The sequence below is a fragment of the Sceloporus occidentalis genome, unplaced genomic scaffold (genome assembly GCF_023333645.1).
Source record: "Sceloporus occidentalis isolate IW3139 unplaced genomic scaffold, rSceOcc1.0.p SCAF_14, whole genome shotgun sequence".
NCBI classification, from domain to species: Eukaryota; Metazoa; Chordata; class Lepidosauria; order Squamata; family Phrynosomatidae; genus Sceloporus; species Sceloporus occidentalis.
In genome coordinates, this window is record NW_028316994.1 from 10551863 (window position 1) to 10573904 (window position 22042).

The 22042-nt window shown below is 41.0% G+C and overlaps 3 protein-coding genes across 3 annotated transcripts; 1 reads left to right on the forward strand and 2 right to left on the reverse strand.

Moving 5' to 3' along the window:
* Positions 1-295: 295 nt before the first annotated feature.
* LOC149303880 (olfactory receptor 5F1-like) lies at positions 296-1255 on the forward strand. Its single transcript, XM_089480839.1, has one exon. The coding sequence runs from the start codon at positions 296-298 to the stop codon at positions 1253-1255; it is 960 nt and encodes a 319-aa protein (XP_089336965.1).
* A 7188-nt stretch (positions 1256-8443) lies between these two features.
* On the reverse strand, positions 8444-9384 carry LOC149303881 (olfactory receptor 10A4-like). Its single transcript, XM_089480260.1, has one exon. It carries the CDS (start codon positions 9317-9319, stop codon positions 8444-8446), a length of 876 nt encoding a protein of 291 aa, XP_089336386.1. The 5' UTR covers positions 9320-9384.
* Positions 9385-15766: 6382 nt separating this feature from the next.
* Positions 15767-16717, reverse strand: LOC149303882 (olfactory receptor 13G1-like). Its single transcript, XM_089480840.1, has one exon. It carries the CDS (start codon positions 16715-16717, stop codon positions 15767-15769), a length of 951 nt encoding a protein of 316 aa, XP_089336966.1.
* Between the last annotated feature and the right edge of the window lie 5325 nt (positions 16718-22042).

Here is a 22042-nt window from a genome sequence, read left to right on the forward strand (position 1 = left end):
GTGCTTGTATGACATAATTCATTGCAGTGCTGCTAGTTATCATGACCAACTCATCAATTTCACAGAGAACTGCAACTCTTGCAGGACCTATGTGCCCCCCCCCCCCCCCCGAATCTCCAGTTAAAATATCAGATAGCAGGTGAATAAAAAAAGATCTCAGCTGGTCTGTAGGTAGCAGGGCTGGGAATGGTACGTGATTGAGGCACTGGACACCTACTGCCATAATATAGACCAAGGTGGACTAATGGTCATTAGCTATGTGTTTTTATGAACTTTGTAGGTTCAGGATACCACCATGAACATGACAAAAAACTTGAAGAACAGTACATCTGTCACTGAATTCCTCCTGCTGGGACTTGGCAACCTGAAGGGCCTGGAATTTCTCTTCTTCCTACTTTTCCTAGTGATCTACATGGTGACCATGGTTGGGAACATCCTCATCATTGTGCTGGTGGTGTTTGATCACAGCCTTCACACTCCCATGTACTTTTTCCTTGGCAACTTGTCCTGCCTAGAGATCTGTTACAGTTCCAGCATTGTACCCAAGATGCTTGCTGGCCTCCTCCATCAGAGCACCACCATTTCCATTGCTGGCTGTATGACACAATATTACTTTTTTGGCTTCCTGGCGGTGACTGAGTGTTACCTCCTGGCAGCAATGTCTTATGATCGGTATGTGGCTATATGCAAACCATTGCTCTATCTGACTCTTATGGACAGCAAAGTTTGCTTTCAGCTTGCAGCTGGATCTTGGCTAAATGGTTTGATGGTGGTTAACCTAACAATATATTTAATGCAACAGTTAACCTTCTGTGGTCCCAACACAATTGACCATTTCTTTTGTGACTACAGGCCATTGCTAAAGTTATCATGCAGTGACACCTACATGATGGAGCTGATAACAACCTTTCTGGCAGGCCTATGTTCTCTACCACCCTTTGTTTTAACATTGGCCTCCTATGGCTATATCATATTGGCTATTCTGAGAATCCCATCTAATGTTGGGAGGCAAAAGGCCTTCTCCACCTGCTCCTCTCACCTCATAGTGGTGTCTGTTTTCTATGGCACAATCATTATTGTCTATCTCTTACCAAAAACAGAGGTGCAGTCCAATGCCAATAAGATATTCTCTCTTTTCTACATAATTTTGACTCCACTGCTTAATCCCATAATTTACAGCCTAAGAAACAAGGAGGTAAAAAATGCCTTGAGGAGAGCCATTCTTAAATTCTTTGTTTACAAATCTGTTGTTTAACATGCTTAGTTACTTAAGGCGCTTTCATACCACACAATTATAATACTATGATTCCACTTTAACTACCATGGTTTCCTCCTATGGAATTCTGGGATTTGAAGTTTAGTGGGGGCATTTCGAATTCTCATTCAGGGAGCTCTGGTGCCTCACCAAACTACAAGCCCCTGCATAGAACATTGCCATGGCAGTTAAAGTGGAATCATGGTGTTATAACTGTTGAGTATGAAAGGGCCCTTAGACATGCCTTTCATTCTAGTACAGGGATGGACAATCTTGTTGAATCTAAAAAAGAATGTCACTTTCCTTAGGCGAGGTATTTTTTGACCTGGCATAATTAAATGGAGTTTAGCTTACTCATATTGTGCTTGCCAACCTCTGCTTCTGATTAGCAGCCTCATTGCATGGGAAAAGAAAGCCAAAATGGATCAGCAGAGCTGCAGCTTTCTCCTTGCCTCTCTGCATGCTGTTGTAGCACTTCCATTCTCCTTCCTGAGGGAGATGGTTGTAAAAGTGTGCCTTTTGCCAAATGGATTTTTCCAGCATGACAAAAGACATGCTTTTATGATCTATCTTGGGAAGAGAATGGAAGTGCTTTGACGGCATGCAGAGAGGCAATGAGAAAGGGACAACTCTGCTAATCTGCTTTGGCTTTCTTTTCTCATGCAATGAGATCTTAGGTGTTATTAGTAGTGCTAAACCTTTGGATTATTGGGCTGAAACTGGATGTGTGTGCTCAGGCCATAATTCTGTATTTCAAGTTTCAAAACAGATGCTGGCTTTTTGTGGGGAGGTCAATGGAAGTGATATGGAAGCAAAATTGAAATGCCTTCATTTAGTCAGTTGAAAACTGTTCTAGTTGTCAGGAAGCACTCAGAAGACTGATATTAGGTTATTCAGCAATGTTATTGTGAAACAAACCCCTTTGAATCAGTGTATTGTAAATCACAAATCAATTGTCTCATTTATTAAGCAAAAATTTACAGAATGGTTAAAGAACTGAGGAAAGATCCCTCATGGATATGATATTATTATTATTATTATTATTATTATTATTATTATTATTATAGCACTGTAGATTTGCACTGTATATTTTCTATAATATTTTCAATAATAATATAAACAATACAACTAATAATGATATTTATTTATGATACCCTTTCCACCAATCAGAGACAATGACAATAAAACAGAACACTGCAAACATATATAAAACTCTCAACATCTCACCAGCCCCCTCAGCAATCTCAGGCACAACGCAGAAGCTTAATTTTGTGACTCATAGAGGAAGGTCTTCAAACCCTTACAGAAATGAGTGAGATCCTTCTCGAGTCACATGTTCAAACTAAGACTGTTCAACAGATGTGGAGTCAGATCATGAAAGACTTGATCAAGCTGTCCATGTCCAGCTCTGCAACAGACAATAATCCTTTGCCTGTAGAGTTTAAATTCTAAGATGGTGCATACCATATTAGCTGAACTGCCAGATAGTGGAGTGCAGTGTCCTGAATAGAAAGACCAAAGGCTTGACATGGGCCCTGGACCAAACTGGTAGCTAGTGAAAGGATCTAAGGGATAAGAAACATGTTAATATTTGGGGAGATTTAAAACAACCTAGATGACACTCAAAATCCACAAAACGATGATACCTTTATTGGGACAATCCAATGCAAAAAATACATGTTGCAAGCTTTTGAAGCTTTTTTTGTTTGTTTTGCATTTGGTTGGCCCAGGAAAGTTATTACTGTTTTGTAGATTTTGGGTATTATTGTACCTTGCTACCCTGGATATGTTTTCTGGATGACACTGCGCAAGATGTCAAACCCACAGTAGGTTATTGTGATAATCTAGGCATATAACCAAAGACTGGAAAAGCAGAGGAACAGTCTTGATGGTCAAGAACTATAGATCCTCCAGATTTCTAAAAGATGGAAATTACATGCCTTTTCTGTAGCTCCAATAAAGGGGCACAGAGACAAATGGCCATTCAACAGGACTCTGAGCGTCCTGGCAAACAAAACAGGAACCACTGTGCAACTCTGCAAACACAGTAGAGGGCATGATAGAGGGGCTACTGGACTGTCTAGTTGAAACACTAAGATTCCATATCTTCCATATTCATCTTAAGAAGGTTGGTGGTCATCCACAGAGAAATGGTCCACAAGCAGTCCATCATGGATTTCCACAAAGAGGCATCAATTGGTTTAAAACTCTGGAAAAATCTGTGTGCCATTTGCATAAATGTGATACGAGAAATTGAAATCTGAAAAAACAAACAAACACATAACCCAGGTGGGCCTAAAACAGATACTCCCACTTCAGGGAGACTGAAAAGCAGGACAAAATGGTCCACACTAAGAAGCGCTATAATAGGACAGTACTTGCAGAATTCTTCTGCAAATTTCAAAATGTGGAACATATAAATGATTCTGTATTAATGAATTTTAGGAGCAGGTCACGCAGAAAACTATCAACTGAACATATACAAGGATGGCCTGTCTTCTATCAAATTATTGCCATCATTAGTGCCTACCTACGATTAAAAAAAGATTACTGGAAGGGAGATCTAACCATCTCCCCAGGTAGTTGACTCCTTTACAATGTCCTTTTGGCAGAAACAGACCATGGCATTCATCTGCTTTCCTTTAAAATGCTTGAAGAGATGGTGAGAATTGGGTGAAGCTCACTGGGAGGAGAAATTAAAATTTATTCCTTAAAAACATCACATTTTAACCAAATCTTTACTATGTATATGTAAATACATTTGATATTGTAATCTGAAGGTATAATTTTAATTTTGCTAGTTGTTTATGTCACAACTATTAGCATTACTTTCAGTGGTATATGGGAATTGAGATTTATGAGTAACATCAGTGCAAAAAAGCATTACAGTAGTAAGATGTGGAATGGGAGGAGGTCAATGGGGCCTGTCACCATGAGTTGCCGCACCACAGTGGGGGACACCAACTTTAGGGACGCCACTGAGAGAGAGTGCACATTACCTGTCCCTGTATCAAAAGCATTTCCAGACTAATGGCTCCTCATACTAGCAATGATTGCTCAGCCAATCCCTGAGGCTTGTGTTCAGTTTCTGGGTCTTTGTGACATCACAGAGACCATGGCTAGAGAGGACTTGCATTGCTTGGCAGGCTTGAGAGCAGTCCAGCCCACAGAGCAGGGTGGATGGCAGGCAGAGGAAGCCAACTGGCAGATGAGCATGAGAAGGCAAGTCCATCGTGACTTGCTAAGCAGGAGCTGGGTCTAGGGACCCGAAGCCAGTGTAGTTCCTTGACCTAACACTGGCTGGTGTCGGGCGACAGACCCGGCAGAAGCCTGTTGACGGAAGCTTGGTGGATATTTGTGGGTTGAAGCTGGGGCGTGCCTGGGAGTGAAAGGAGAGTGTCTGGTAGCTAGCGTACGTATGTGTGTGTGTCTGTGGGCGCATTTCAGGTTCAGGCGGAAGTCCGAATCTGTGGGTGCCACGTGTTCAGAAGGTGGTGGAAGTGCCCTTCTGGATACAAAGCGAATGTGATTAAGCTGGTGGATGTGTGTGTGAATGTGAGGCAGAGAATGTGGTCGAGGTGAATGCGTGTGTGTCTGTGAGTGCACTCCAGGCTCTAGGCGGAAGACCGGATCTGAGGGTGCAGGCGTGACTGGGTTCAGAAGGTAGAGGAAGCTCCCTTCCAGACACAGAGTGAATGTGATGAACTGGTGGATACTTGTGGATTGAAGCCGGTGGATGTTGGCAGGCAGACGTTTGGGGATGAAGTCACTGACAGAAGCCGGTGGATATGTCTGTTGGGATGAAGCTGGTTGGGATGGTTGCTGATGAGCCAGCCCTCTTAGCTTGTTGGTATTTGTCTTCCAGGGATGCGATGCTTCTTCTGAAGGTGCGACCATCCAAAGGATCCTGTGGGCAGGCTTCTTGTTGAATCAAAGCAGCTCTGGGATGGGTGAACCTGAGACGTCCTGTGAAATCTGTGTAGAGCATCCTGCTTTCACTGGTGGACAAGTACTGAAATAACAGTATAGGAACTAAATCTAGAACTTCCTTGAAGGCTATTTATGATATTTGAATAAAATATATGTGACAACAAATAAAACCATTATTATTATTATTATTATTATTATTATTATTAGAAAATATTATTGTTATCATCATTACTCCACCAATATGGTAGGTCAAATGCCCTGCGAAAAGAGCTTGAGTGAGATGAAGAAAGACTAGAGGGCTGTGTCTGGTTTTTGTAAATGAATCGTCTTTTCAAGTGCCAGCTGCTATTCTGTGAAGAATTGACCTGGGGCAGCCATAGCTTTTGGCTATCTGTTGGAGCACTTTTAAGTCAAGCTTCTTCCTAGGGGTTAAAATGTATGTAAGTCAACTTGAAAAGAGCCAGTCTGTTGTAACAGTTTGAGTGTTGGACTATGATTCTGGAGATCAAGGTTCAAATTTCTGCTCAGCAATAGAAACCCACTAGGTGACCTTGGACATGGCACACTCTCTCAGCCTCAGAGGAAGGCAATGGCAAACCTGACTGTGAAAAAATGTTGCCAAGAAAATCCTGGGATAGGGTTGCCATTAGTTGAAAACTATTTAAAGGTACACAACAACAACAACAACAACAATGATGTTTCCTTGAATCCTGTGCTTGGAGAAAGGTGGAGAGAGTTGGTTTGTGATGGATGTGCCATAATTACATCTTGCTATAACTGTGTTATTACTGCTATTAAAAAAGTGGTGCTTTTTAAAAAAGTCAAACCAATCCTAAAGCAAAAGGTGGGACATGTGGGGCAGTGATAATGGCAGATAGAAAATGTGCAAATCGCACTATTACAGTGCAAGTGACAAGGGTGTGATGCACAATGTTAACCAATCAGCTATAATAGTGAGTACAGTCGCAGCAGTTTTTGAACGGTACATCCCTGAGTAATGACATGGTGTGATAAGCTCCTTAGCATCTAGAGAGGATGTACCCCAATAAAGTCCCATTAACAAATAGCAAAAAATGATTGTGCCTCAGCTGTAGTACTATAACCATGAATATGTACTGACATACAGCTGTTATTCAAAGTCTAGTAATACGATTCTGATAGATTGCAACAGGGATTCTTCTCCTGTAAATAAGGAGACAAGGCTTTAGTGAGTTTAGTGTGCCTGTGCAACTGTTGCAGGTATATTGTTGCAGGTTTATTATTTCCATGGCTGTTTTCTAATTCCAGCTAGTTTTTCAATTGTTGAGTCTTTTGGAAGAAAAAGAGAACTAGAAACATGCCTGTCTCTTTTGGTTTTGTGAATACGCTGCTTCTCTATTATTAGAGAAGGGAGTGAGTCTGTGTCATCCAGAAGGTTTCCATGGCTCTCCAAAATCATAGTCCAGCACTCAATACACTATACTACACTAACTACTTTTTTAAAACTTGACTCCCGCCTTCACCTGATACCTTTAACTTTCCTTGTAAAGAAGCTGTCACAACACTTTGCTTATTTTGGTCTTCTTTTCCTATTCCTTTCTCATCTCAATGATACTCTGTTATGCAGAGCTACAGTAGAAAATCTATACCCTTCCGGTCAATGTTCCTACCAGGACTGGTTGAAGGCATCCCCCTGTTGAAACAATTTCACTGGCTGCCAGTCCATTTCCAGGCTCCATTTCAAAGTGCTGGTTTTGACCGTTAAAGCTGTACAGACTATCTGAAGGACCTTATCTCCATAAACGACAACCCAGTTTGAGATTTAAGAACTTTTTCTCAGTCTCTTCCCCTTCATAGCAACATTTGGTAAGGACACAGGAGACAGCCTTTTTCATGGCCTCCCCCTTCTATGGGAAGTCCAGTTGGTCTTCTCACTCCTCTCTTTCTACAGTCAGGTGAAGATCTTTTTATTCAGACAGAGCTTTGATAGCTAAATTATGTAGCAATTGTGTGCCACTGTGCAAGGACGTAGCCAGGATTTTAGGAAGGGGGGGTCCAGACTAAGTGCCACCATTATAATGGGGCTTGGGTGCGGCGGTGCAGCAGCACACACCATTCATTTTTCTAACGGAAGGGGGGGGCGGACCCCAAGATCCCCCCCCCTTGGCTACGTCCCTGCACTGTGCTCTCTCTGTCTCTGTCTCTGCATGTCTCTCTATTCCTACCACGACATTACCTTTCTGTGGTGATCGGATTACGTGCTCCAATGATGCAAGAGGTTATCCTGTTAGTAGGGACTCCCATGTCTGGCATGTCTTTGCTGAGGAGCCAGACTAAACGTACCAAGGTGACGTTGGCAGAGGATCTGTCAGAGGCAATGGCAGTAGCATCATAGCTAACACTTGTTAGTACTGTTCAGAAGGAGGCACGGCAAACCTCCTTTTCAAGATCTTTTACCATGAAAACCCTATGATGAGACATTCCAAAATGAAATAAGAGAAGGCCCCCAAGAAGCTACTGGGGAAGAGCAAAGGATAACTACAAGTAGTGCTGTGGCTAATTACGCAAATGGACTGAAGCTGAAAGGACATTCAGGTGATGACTTACTCGGAGGTGAAAGGGAAGTCCAAAGCTGCACAATACATATCATAGATACATGGAACATGGGAATCATAAATCAGGAGAAGCTTTGTTGCTGTTTTGTGCTTTCAAGTAATTTCTAACTTATGGTGACCCTAAGGTGACAGTGTTTTCTTTTGATATTTTGTTCAGGAACTTAGTCACAAATTCTTAAAAATCAATCAACTCTTCTCCTCTTTCCGCTTATCCTTTTTCACAACTTTCCCTCCCTTATCTCTTGATCCTCAGAAGATTGCTCTTTCAACTCTCAGCTGCCAAACAAAGCCAGCTATGTAGATTCACTGCTCCATGGCTATTCCACAGCCTAGCATCCCCAGCCTCTTCTGTCAGGAGTAAAGAATCTTTCCTTGCTCTTACACTTTAATTTTACCCTTCTGTTGCCCTACTATCCAGGCTTCAATTTTGCCAGCTTCCTTAGTCTATTCAGATATAATTTATCTTTGTTTTATAGTTACCAGTCACAAACTCAAACAAATCCAGGAGTATCTGGGAATTTTGCAGAGATGCCACCATCTTTCCTGCTGCCTGTTCTGTTGCCATTGATGAAACCAAATTTATAAATACATAACAACTAAATCTGGATTATTTTAATATGAAACAAAAGATGTGATAATGCTCTGAAATAACTAGATGATGGTTTTATCTCCAGAAGATGGTTTTCTGCACTACTGACTTTTTAAAAGCAGCTTTCATCTCTTTATTTCTCAGTGTGTAAATGATTGGGTTAAATGTTGGGGTCACTACTGTGTAGAGGAGGGAAAGGACCCTGTCACTGTCCAAGGAGTATATTGATTTGGGTCGGACATAGGTGAAGGTGACAGTCCCATAGAAAAGTGAAACAACAATGAGATGAGAAGAACAGGTAGAGAAGGCTTTGCGTCTGTTCTTGGCCACAGGCATCATGAGGATGGTGGAGATGATAAGGATGTAGGACAAGAGGATGAGCAGAAAGGGTACAAGGATGAAGAACACTGTTACTGTGGCAACTGCCACTTCATTCTTGACAGTATTGGCAGTAGCCAGTCTCAAAACAGGCAGAATATCACAGAAAAAATGGCTCATTCTGTTAGGTCCACAAAAGGGAAGAGTAAATATTGAAATGGACTGCCCAAAAGCTACCAAAATACCAATGGCCCATGAGATGGCAGCCAGTTGACCACATTCCCGGGGGCCCATGATGTATGAATATTGCAGAGGTTTGCATATGGCGACATAGCGGTCGTATGCCATGACACAGAGAAGGCAACACTCCGTGATGCCAAAGAGAATGAAGAAATACATCTGAATCCCACAACTTGCAAAGGAAATGGTTTGTTCCTTTGACAATAAGTGCATTAGAGTCTTAGGGATGATGGATGAGGTGTAGCCAATTTCCAGCAAGGACAGGTTCAGGAGAAAGAAATACATTGGTGTGTGAAGCATAGGCTCAGTAATGGTGAGGATCAAAATCAGGCTGTTCCCAGTGAGTGCCACCAAGTAGAATATTAGTACTAAACAAAACAAAAGATTCTGCATGGTCTGGAAACGGAGAAGCCTAAAAGAATGATCTCAGTCAAGCATGTCTGATTGAACTTTCTCATCGCATCATTGGGATGGCTTCGTGGAGAACATAAAAAGACCTTTAAAGAAAGAAATGAAGGTCACAGTTAATTGAAGTGTCTTAGGTTTATCAGATTATTTCAATTTTCATCATATCAAGCCTAATCAGAAGTAATCCCCATTGAGTTCAATTCATCTAACATTGTACTGAGGGTCTGCAGTTTTAACATTGCCGAGCCCTTCATTTAGAATCAGCACATAGATGTGGTGAATCATATAGGCAATATAGGATCAGTTCACAGTATACATATGTTAGAATTTCTACGCTCAGATGTAAGTGTTGGTTTGCGTTATGAGGAACAAATCACTCTCTTTTGTTTTCTCTATTCATTTTCTATGTTTACATTTCTGCATGTTCACATTTAAATAAGGGCAGCACAGAAATTTGCACACATTTTCTCTGTTTTCCCACTCTCATATGTACACTTTTGCAAGCAGTTTCCACTAATATATCCCTCTGGTGCTTTGTCTGCATTTTTATTACAGAACCCATCACAAGATTTAGAATTTTTCTAATGAAAGTCACCTGAACATTATCGCCTCTCTCTCTTTCCCCGCCTCTAATATTCCACCTCTTCCTCCAAATTGGGACTCAAAGCAGGTTATAGCATTACTTATCAAAGTTATAGCATTACTTATCAAATATCTATTGGAATAGAAAAGTCTTTCCTTGTCTGCAAAAAGAAAGTATGGAGGGTGCCAGTCTAACTTTTATGGCAAGGAGGCATAAAAGAGCCTGAGGCAGCCATTGAAAAGGCCCTTTTCCATGTTTCCACCAGTGGAAACTAGGGGCCTCCCTAGTAGATCTCCAAGCAAGGACTGGTTCATAAGGTCCTTCAAATAACCTGACCCTGCTTATTTGAAGGAACCAACCAACCAACCAACCAACCAACCAACCAACCAACCAACCAACCAACCAACCTTGTAGTTATTGTTAACCTTAGTTTTCTGATACTTTTCTGTTGATTTTCAGATGGATGAAAAATGTCCACAGATTAAAAAACTGGAAATTCAGCAACATTCAAGCACTGAAGAGTTTCTTGCTTTAGATATAATTTCATTTTGCTGGAAAGAGAATATTTCTGCTGATGCTTCATTGGCTGTTTGCACCACTCTGCTAAGCACAGATACAAGAAAGAGATTTTGAAACCCTTTTAGGTCCATGGGGCCAGAAATTCCTAAGAGACTAATTGGTTATTCCCTTCATAAAGCTGTATGATGGAGCCATTGCTAATTGTACTGGGGTTTGATAAACAAATGATTGGGAAAAGCCATTGGCAGCAAGAGGGAAAAGGCTATGAGTGAAGCAGCTGTGAAATAAGGCACTGGAGAAATGGGGTGATCCGAGCAAATGGATTTTGTCTATAGGTACCTTCTTCTGCCACCAGCATGTGATCCCAGCTAATTATAGGATTGTATTTCCCTACATAAGCCAGCCCAAACTTTAATATTTAAACCTGAGATCATTGTCTTGGTCCCACCTGCATCACAGGTATGTTTGGTGAGGATATGGAAGAGAGCCTTCTCAGTGGCTGCTCCTAGACAGTTTGGTTGGCCTCCTCTCTGTTCTCTTTGTGCCAGCAGTCAAAAAGACTTTTCCATTTAGGCAACCCTTTGCTGTTTAAATAATGAGGCAGCAGAGTGTTTGAGTGTAGTGTGTTGTGGTTCCCCCTGTTTCATCTGTTATTATGTCTAAAATATGTTTTAAACTGTTTTAACTATGGCGCGTTACAGACCGCCGAAAAGTGGCAGCCTGCACCCGCCCCTTTCCCCGCCGGATTGGGGCCTCAGTGGCCAGAGTGGCAGCCACTGAGGCCCCGATCTGCTGCTTTCCAGGCCAAGGGGAAGCGGCAAAAGGCCCCTTCCCTGAGACCTGGAAAGGGGTGTCATTGGGACTTCAAGCCCCAAGGACACCCCACGGCGGCGGGGAGGAGAAAGGGGCCGCTTGGCCCCTTTCTCCCTTGCGTCGCTGGGCGCAGCCATCTAAAGGCTGCGCCCAGCGACACAAGACCAGGAAGGAGCTCCGTTTTGGAGCTCCTTCCTGCTTCGATGAAAGGGCGCACTAAGCACCCTCGTGCGGCGCGACGGCGGCACATCCGCGCCGCCTCATTTGGAGGCGGCGCGTTCGTGATGCCATCATGGCGGCCCTCATGTAGATGGGGCGCCACTATCTTGTACATCCTCAGGACATATTAGGCTTGGGGGCGTCAAGAAGTGATGCCCCTTTTTAAACCTAGGACGTCCTGAGGACGTCCCTTATGGCGGTTTGTAACGTGCCTATGTATTTTTAAAATAAAATTATCTGTTTAATTTTTTTTAAATCCATACATAAGATTTTTGCTGGATTTTGTTTTAAACTTCTCATAAGCCACTTGGAGTTCTTTGCAAGGAGAAAGATGGGGTATCAATCAATCAATCAATCAATCAATCAATCAATCAGTCAATCAGTCAGTCAGTCAATCAGACTACATCTGTGGACTATAGCCAGTTGTTGTTTCTTGTTGCAAAGTGGCTTGAACTCCACAAAAGCATATGTGAAATAAAACTTGATAGTCTCTAAGATGCCACAATACCCTTTATTCATTTAACAATTGTTTTTCATGGACCTCTCTATTCAGATGTAAGTGCCTTCATTACATTTCCTCATTAATAGCAAACCTCCTCTTCCAAGGCTGTCTTATCCTTCTGTGACATCAGAGTGGCCAAGCCAAAGACAGCCAAATGTGACATGATGCATGCTATAACATCAGAACCCGTCAGATGGTAGTTAAAGCCCATGGGGTATGAACAGGCTAACCATTAATATGAATGGTTTCAGCAAAGGACTATGACACTGGAGATTAGGGTTCAAATCCTGACTTGGTCATGTAAACCCACTGGGTGACCTTGGGCAAGTCACACTCTCTCAACCTCAGAGGATGGCAATGGCAACCCCCTCTGAAAGAACTTGCCATGAAAACCCTAAGGCTCATCTTAGGGTCTCCAAAAGTTAGAAACAACTTGAAGGCACACAACAACAAGCTGATGAATAGAGCAAATGAACAGGCTATCCTTTAATACTAATTGTTATCTTATGAAAAAATGGCTACTTAAAGTTCAGTTCTGCTTCAGTATCCAATCATTTTAAGCTCAAGCCCCATTCAAAATGAAACATCTACAATTAGTTGCATATGCATATAGTGCTAGCTAGGAGTTAATGAGGCAGGATTATTCTTCTTAGTAACTATTAGCTTCCAAACAATTTCAAATCTCAACTGAACTTTTTTGGTTACAATGATGAGGTCCCCAGAGGCCAATTTAATGCTTACATGGTGGAATGAACAATAAGATATAATTAGCATCTATAGACATTAAATGAAAAGGTGGAGAGACTTCTTTGTAACTCTAATTGGTTCCTCTGGAAATCTACAGAATTCTGTGGACAACAGAGTTCCACATGGAGAGGATCAGACAAAGAAATCAGTGCCACAGATTAAAGCGGGACAAGAGAAAGGTGTGGACAGATTTTGCATAGGCTGACAATGTTAAGAAATGATAATGTAAATATATGTATTTAACAGGGATAGCTGCTTGGTGGCAGCAAAGGACAAGAAAAAGTTGAAATTCTATTTCAAAATGATCCAAGTGAGCGAAATATACCCAAAGCTACTAAAATGTTATTTACCACCAGAATCATGTAACTTAATGACATTGGCCAAAAGCATATATCAGTATCTATGTTGGGTAACTACATGTACTCATAGCTAGGCAACAGAAATGCCAAGCAACCCTGTTAATGAATTGCAAAGAGGCATATTGGGAAGGGTGACCAGATGCCATCTTTTTCCAGAACATGTCCTACACTTCAACTTACCGTCCAGGAGGAATTTCAAAATGTCCTCCCTTTTAAGCATGATGAAGAAGCACGAATTTACATTTATATTATTGTTTTTAGCTTCTATTGTGTAATGCCCTACATTTTTCTTGAATGTCCTACATTTTGCGGTGTCTTGTCCTTGTTTATGGTTATGACATCTGGTCACCTTGATATTGGGGCAAGAGCATCCAATGCGCATTGCTGCATGACATGCATTAGACCCTTTATGCATTGGTCCCATTGTGTAGTGGCTACTTTGCCAGCTGTGTTATGTAGTAATGTAACAGCAGCTCTGTACTGGATATGGATATTGTGAACTTGCCCTAATTCCTGCATATGTACATGCACTTACAAACATGTAACTCCCATACGGGATTCCAGCCAACAACAATTATTACCCCATAATCTTTGTGAGACTGGATAAGATTTCAAGGGGTTTATCTATAGGCCTCTTCAAATCCTGTTTAATCATTTTCAGCCAGACCTTTAGTGTGTCTCCCGCCCAAGCTTACATGTACCCCAAGTGATTCCCCAAGCATAGACTGGTTGCCTTTAGAGACTGGGAAGGATTTTTTAATGTATTGTCATAGCATGGTTCCCCCCCTCTTTCCTGGGATTTCATTAACTTCATGTGGGGTTTCTCAGGATCTGTGCATGCATGGTTTGAAGATATACTATTGCTCTGTGATGTACTTTGTCTTTATTTGTCAGCTGCTTTTTCACAGCTCATGGGTATGCAGGAAAGTGGGGCAGGAATGCTGAACATTATACACATTTTATAAGGACAAGCCCTGGGAGGATTGAACAGATGATGGAGGGGGTCATGTGCAATTTTGTCACACTTCTAGTGGACTGTTCTTATAGTTCCATGGGTTGGTAAAATTTAGCAACCCTGACCTGGCATTGACCAGATCCTCTAACTGATTCCTGTCCTGTTTTGACCAGCATTGGGATGGCCTTAATATTCTCCTCCCTTCCTACTATTGGGTCACAAGAATTTTAATTAATGTAATAAAGTTGTGGTCTTTTGCACATGTCCCATATTTCAGTGCCTGGCCTCTCTGTCTCAGTGCAATATGTATTCTTGGTTCATTGATTCAATTGTATATGCCCATTTGTCTCAGTCAAGAATTTGGAGTCCATTTGGACACACAACTATTACTGAAAGATTGCCTTGATCCCCTGCTCCATTGACATTGGATCTACCAGTTACTTCTGCTACAGGGTTTCCTTCGTCCAATCCAGTCCAGTCTGTTTTCCTCTGTATCTTTTTGCTCTTTGAGGAAAACTTTTCATTTCCCTTTCTGAAGGAACTCTGGAAACTATTGATTTCTGTGACTGATCATTGAGAGTTGGCTACCCAAGCTACCAGAGAGAAGGCCACTAGTGTTAAGATGGAAGGGAGGACATATAAGAAACTGCACATCCATGCAAGAACTTACAGGCTCACATTTTAATAAATATTAAGTTTGGTTTATTTATAGAGATTTACAAAGTGTGTGTTCAGAGAAGGCATTGCAGAACCAAAAATGATTAATGAAGAATCTATTATATTACCTATCATCACCACTACCACCATCTTAATCTATATATTGTATCTCCTTACCTGTGTACTAGTATTCAGAATTAAATAGATGCAGTAGAGATAACATGTACAAACATTAGCCAAAATTCACTATTACAGTTATGAATTTGTAATCTAGAATTACTGACTCATAGCTGCTTTGGATTCAGTAAGACTTTGTAAATGATCCCCACAGTTTTTCTGTCAACTGCCAGCAGCTGGATTGAGCAAAGGAGGTTAATTCAGATGACAATTGACATACAAGGTGGAGGAGATTTCCAACTCTCTCCTACCACTGAGTGAGACAATTTGAAGCAGGACTTCGACCATTTGAAGCAAAACTCCTGTTGCAAGTTGTTGTTCCAGTTTGCTTGCTGGCTGGATGTGGCTGGGAACATCCTCCTCCTTGGACACTAGTCAGAAGCTGAATGGACCTACTTTACCCAATCTGGCTGCTGGGTCTTAAGGTGGGCTGAGGTCCAGGAGAAGTTATCTAATTATGCATTCATAATTAAATAGCTTATATAGGATATTGGTGATCATCATCATGATTAAACTATGTGAAAAATGAAATAAAAAGAATAAAGTATTAGTAAGATAAATAATTTTTATCATAAATAATTCGATATGAAGTTTTGTGCTCCAGCTTGGCTCTTTTCAACTTTCTGAACACCTCTGTGATTTCTGACTGAAGCTCTGTCCAAATACCCCATCCTTGTATTTATGCTTGATGGTGCTGGATCTTTAAAAGAGGTGACAAAATGTGCATAACAATAGCAACAACCATCTAGAAACTAGATACGTATTATTACATATTAGATTTTTTTAAATTCTAAAGAACTCCATACAATGTATATTGACTTACACACCTCCACCCCCCCTTTTTTTTAATCAGGTTGAGAGATAGGTCAGACCCAGTGACTGAGTAGGGAAAGTCTAACCACTACCTTACATTGATTCTTAGCATGGATCTACTTATGAGTTTCTTCAGTGCCTCCTTAACTTCTTTATTTCTTAGGGAATATATGATAGGATTGAGCAGAGGTGTCACCGCTGAATAAAGAACAGCAATCACTTTGTCTTCTTCTTGAGAGTAGACTGAGGTGGGCCTGATGTATGTGTAGATTATGGTGGAAAAGTAAAAGCTGACCACCAGGAGGTGGGAAGAACAAGTGGAAAAGGCTTTCTTTTTCCCCTCTGAAGATCGTATTCTAAGTATGGTTGTGAGAATGAATGAGTATGAGGCTAATGTCAGCATACAGCTACCCATGGAGAAGACTGCATCCGAGGCGTAAGACATGATTTCATTGAGACTAACATCTGAGCAAGAGAGTGCCAGCAGTGGAGGCAAGTCACAGAAGAAATGGTTGATGATGTTAGAGTCACAGAAGGAAAGCCGCAGCAGAAGTCCCACATGGACTGCAGAATTAATAATTCCAGCCACCCACACTCCAGCCACCACTGCAATGCACACTTCCTTCCTCATAATAACTGTGTACTGCAAAGGGTGGCAGATAGCAGCATAGCGATCAAAGGCCATAAATGAGAGGAGCAAGAGCTCTGTCCCCAAAGCCCATAATAAAAAGTAGACCTGTGCCATGCAGCCAAAAAAGGAGATGGTCTTCCTGTGAGCCAATGTAGCCTGCAGCATATTGGGGATGGTCACTGAGATACAGAGCATGTTTGCTAGGGCCAAATTGATGAGCAAGAAATACATTGGGGTGTGGAGCTTGCTGCAAGTCCCTATAGTGAAGATGAAGAGGAGGTTGAATCCCAAAGCAGCTGCGTAAACAAAAGTGAATCCCACGAAGATGGTCATCTCATATTCATGAGAGTTGGATAAGCCCACCAAGATAAAATCATAGATGGCTGATTGGTTCTGCGGCTTTTCCATATGGTCTGAATTTAGGCTGGATTCACACCAGTTCTAACCAAGAGACCTGTATATTGCTACGACTAGGGTGAACAAGAAGATTTTATGATTATTAGTAGATGTAGTAGATATTTCATTGCAAAATAAACTCAGAGGTCTGTCTAAACTCAGAGGTCTGTGGAGAGCTTTGGCAGAACGAGAATATGCTCTTGAAACCATGTATGTCTGTAGTCATGAGTGCACTTTGGAATAAGCCAATGTGAACATGCCAATATGGTGTAGGGAATCCAGGGCATTTCTTCCATCCTTACGAAAAGTTACTATAGTTGAGCAAAACAGCTGTAGCAAAATCCCTTTTTCTCATTATTAGAGTTGTGGAGGTGAGGGGTCAAAGCCCACTAGTTCCCATCTCAAAGTAGGAAGCCCTATCGCTCTTGCAATACCGAGCGAGAAAGACTAGGAGCTCAGTGCAGTCTTGTTAAGTTGATGACTATGTTAGGTACAGTACAAGATAATCTTTCTCCATCTATAGACCATGGTGTGACATTTTTGAATGTCTTACATACCCCTATTTTCTCTTGTGACAATATCTCACATCTACTGTACTTTATCTCTCATCAGATAGTGTTGTCTTGCCTATCTAGATAAATGAATTGCAACATGTCCTCAGGTCTAATTCACAGAGAAACAAAAAATTGTAAAAGGTTTGGTCCATTGCTGGACATTAACCCTGTTATGAAACATCCATGTTCAGAAACAATATATACAGTACCTGACTATCAGATGCTATGATCTAGCAATAGTGCAAGATCCTTGCATTATGCATTGCTTGTCAGCTTTCTGGACTCATCTGGATGATCACTGTTGGAAATTAGAAAGTGTGTTAGATGCATCTTTGGACTGATCCAGCAGAGCAGTTATTAACTGTCTTGAATGCACCCATCTTTCTTCAACAGAACCAATCAGTTCACATAAAATTTAGGGCAGTCAGCTTTTGGAAAACACTCAAAAGATGCTGATAAGTAGGCAGTAGCTCATTGTGTTATGTTATAAGGGAGTAGTGTTTCTCCCCATATCTCTGAAATATTGCATAACTCTCATTCTGTTAGTTTATATGTCCCATGAAGACTTGTGTCCTTGGGTATGTAGGGACATGAGGAACAGTGCTGACCAATAGCTGATTTTCTCTCACCTTGCCAACATATTTGGAAGCAAGTCAGCAGACTGGGTCTTCTTCTATGCCTCCTTCCTTTGCTTTTTTAAAAAAAGGAAAAAAAATCATTTTTATCTACCAAGCACATAAAAAAAATCTTCCTTATATTAAAGACAAATTAATATTTAGTCTAGGTTTTTTCAAAAACAGCTCACCTGAATGCAGCAGAGGTCCAAATGGTTCCACTCATCTGAAAGTGCAAAGCCGATGAAGTCTGGTCTTAAAGATAAGGACCCTCTTGTCTCTTCACCAAGAACAGATCAAGTGAAGAAATCACAGCACATTTAAATAATGAGAGACTGGTTTAACGCTCTTGGTGCCACAGGGAGAAAGACCTTGGAGATGCACAAATTAGCAAAGGTCTAGTAGCATAAGGCTCCTGGTATGGGAAATGAGGATCATACATGTTGATTGTCTTGGAACCTCAGAGTCCAAAGCAGGTGGTGTGACATTGTGGTGGATGGTAGAATGGTTGCATTTCTGTTTGCACTGTTGTGGCTATTTTGATCTTTCCCCATCAAGATCAAAGTAGTCACAACAATAGAGGCCTTGTATCACATATGTTATGCACAGCAGTATTAGAAATTGTCAACACATGGAAGAAATTAAAGAATTTGTCAATTAAGAACTGGCTAAACATGATCTGGACTACAGCCCTATCAGAGAAGTTAACCTATACATTAAAGCTAGCAAAAGGAGATATAAGAGAAGACATTCTTGGTATCACTTGGGAACCATTTGTGACTCTTATGTATCAAAGTAGTGGTGAATTTAAACCACTGAATGACCAAGTTAAATTTTGGATCAATAATTAGATAAGTAAGATGTAAAGTAGTAGAATGGAAATTGCAGATGTATGAGTTTTTTTAAAAAAATTCTATTATGTACAATGAATTAGGAGAGGGATGGGAAAGGGTTTGGTTGTTTATAGCAAGACATTGAATTGTTGTAATACTGAGACTGTACTATCATAAAATATTGATAAATAAAGTTTAAAAAATACAGAGGGTATATTATGAATATTAGTTCCCTTACACATTTAGCGTGTACCCTAAATCTCCTCTAAAACATCATTCAAGATGGCTTCTAAAATGAAAACTAAAAATGAAAATACAATGAATAAGCCATCTAAACCATATGAATAAATGAAAAACAATAAATCAATTACACAGAAGGAAATCATACAATGTGAAAAGCACGGTAATATGCAATGCAAAATTGTAGTCAGATAGAGGGTGGCCAATCCACCCCAAATGCTTCAGGTGCTGCACAGTCCTTTCATTTTGAAGCTTTTCATTTGAAATCATAGAGAAAGAGGAATGAAGGGAAATGCATTTTGTCACTCAATGCAGAGTTCCACATGTCAAGAGTTCCACATGTGAACTGATGAGGAAGTAAAACATTTAAAAAAATAAGCACACTTGTTTCTGCTGAATTCTCTAACAAATCTATCTGGCTGTAGCACTATGTCAGAGCATATGATTCAGAAGTTCCTGGGTTATGTCCCTGGCATAGGGCACACGGCATATCGAGGCTGAACAGACCACCCCTAAGGGGTGGCTTGCAACTGCCCCTTTCAGTGCCAGATAGGGGCTGTGGCAACTATATGCTATGACCCCAATCTGGCCTTTCTGCGGCACAAAAAGACAGACCTCTTTTTGTGCCATGGAAAGGGCACCATAGCCACTGCCGCTGCAGCTTTTTGGTACATTGCGTCACCTGGATGCAGTGCCAGAAGAGTGCTGTGATGCTATCCACTGTGTGGTGGAACTATTCTCCCAATCTGCCCTGAGGCCGGCCTTTGATGCCAGTCTGTCGAGGTTCTTAGTCTAACAGGACACCATAATGGGTCAAAGAAAAAAATGGAAAGAATTGTCAAAGAAGCAAGCTGGGGTTTAAAAACAGTATCCCCCCCCCCCCCCAAAAAAAAAAACAAAAAACCTGTGGACCTGTGCTAGGGACATAACCTAGGAACTTCTGAATCATATGCTCTGATACAGTGCTACAGCCAGATAATTTGTTAGAGAATTATTTGCACTGATATCTGATCCCCAGCCTGGAGTTCACCAAAACCATGAAGGGGGTTCTCCTGGGAACATCATTAGATTTTTTAAAAATAAAATTCGACAGCTTATGCACATACAATATTTGCTATTTCATGGCCACAGTAGACTGCACCTTTACATACCCATGTCATCAGTATAACAAAGGAATGCATGATTTCCTTGATATCAGTGGAACTGTGTGTTAGGGGTCATTTTTTCCTCTTTCCCAAGAAATAAAACCACAACAGACTCTGCTCCCAAGTTGGTGCAAACTAAAGCTCTTGCACAAATATGATATTGCTGAGAGATTATATTTTTATATTATTATATGGCTGAGAGAGCGTAACTCCCCCCAAGGTTAACCTATCCCAGGGTTGTTTGGAGGGGCTTGCCATTGCCATCCTCCGAGGCTGAGGACAGCCTAAGGGAGAGGATTTGGGCACAACTTGCCCAGGGTCACCCAGGGGGTTTCTGCAGCTGACTGGAGATCTGACCTCTGGTCTCCCAGAGAGTCCTAGTTCAGCTCTCAGACCACTACTCTATGCTGGCTCTCCTCAGTCTTTATATCTGCTTTAATAGTCAAAGTTTAAGCTAGAATAGATCCCACTGTAGAGATGGGCTATTGTCTCAGCTGAAGCGAAAATCTGATGTTCATGACCAGGAGATGGATATAGATTGCATAACCTGCACTCACTTTCTAAATTCTAAATTCAGAAAGTTAAACTAGCTCTCCCAGAGGTTTCCCCCAGTCTAGCTTTGCATCATGATTTCCCAAACCAGAACAAGTTAGAGTGGAAGAACAGAAAAAATATTTTTGTTTCTTTCTCAGAGACCTGAGGACTGCAACAAAGCAGGTGATCTGCCTTGTAATTATGAAGATGACTGTGATCAATAGTGATGCTCTTGGAAGCCCCATAAGTATCTTGTCGGCAAAAGTAACACCCAAATGGCTCCTTTCTGTCATGATATTCTACATTCAGCCCATAAAGCCTGCTGTATGTCAAAACAACCTGCTCTGTTTCAGTCTATGAGGCAAATTTGAGGCAAGCAGCTTTATCATTCCAAGAATTTCTGTCTCTTTGTCCAAGATCTGATGGTAGCAGTTGTAAAAGAATATGGATAACTCATGCTTGCTGCCAGAGTTGTTAGATTTCCAGCTGATGTTGTTGCTGCTCTTGCTATATCATTCTTCCAGCAAGCATTTGACTGCCTCCATGTGTAGGAAAGATGATCTTTCAAAAGAGATTTTCCTTGGTGAATTTGTATCTATTACACTTGGCAATTTCATCGTGCCAGACTTTCAGAACTGCCCAGATGAGTCAGGAACAACTGCTTAGTAAGTGGATGGTGATGATGATTTTGATATTGTTTTCTTCTTCGTGTTTTAGATTAAAAAAGAAAATAAAAGGAAAGAAATTGCACAATGTACCCCTTTATCCAATAGGCAGAGGAAAGGACATGATTCACATGTTTAATCATTCATACCATTCACTTGTTTACATATGATTTGAAAAGAGCGGTTAATGGCAGATTCCAAAACACACTGCAGAAATAATTCAGTTTGATACCATTTTAACTGCCCTGGCTCAGTCCTAGGGAATCCTGGGAACTGTAGTTTATTGTAGCATCAGAACTCCCTAACAGAGAAGGCTATATGTCTCACAAAACTACAATTCCTAGAATCCCCTAGCATTAAGCCAGGGCAGTTAAAGTGGTCTCAAACTGGATTATTTCTGTAATATGTTTTGGACCTAAATCACTATAAACTTTCAGTCATTTGTATGGCATTCAAAACTGTAGATTAAGCTGTCAATTTCTCCCCAAATGGATTCTCCAGTTGTTCAAAAATAGATTAGGATGCTCTCTCTTTCTATACCATTTCTAAATATGTTACTGCAAATGGAAAATTATTTAATATTAATGTTGTACCTATGAGTCTTCTTTGATAAACAGTGACAGAAGGACCATTATTGATAATCTTTGCAGTATTTGTTTTGAAAATAAATTCATTTCTACAAAATATCAGTGAACAAATTTTCAAGTCATGGAGAAAACTACAAGAAATATATACCAGTGCTGATAAAATTG

Excerpts from the sequence above, each read along its gene's own strand:
- LOC149303880 (XM_089480839.1), top strand. The coding sequence starts at position 296 with ATGAACATGACAAAAAACTTGAAGAACAGTACATCTGTCACTGAATTC.
- LOC149303881 (XM_089480260.1), bottom strand. The coding sequence starts at position 9,319 with ATGCAGAATCTTTTGTTTTGTTTAGTACTAATATTCTACTTGGTGGCA.
- LOC149303882 (XM_089480840.1), bottom strand. The coding sequence starts at position 16,717 with ATGGAAAAGCCGCAGAACCAATCAGCCATCTATGATTTTATCTTGGTG.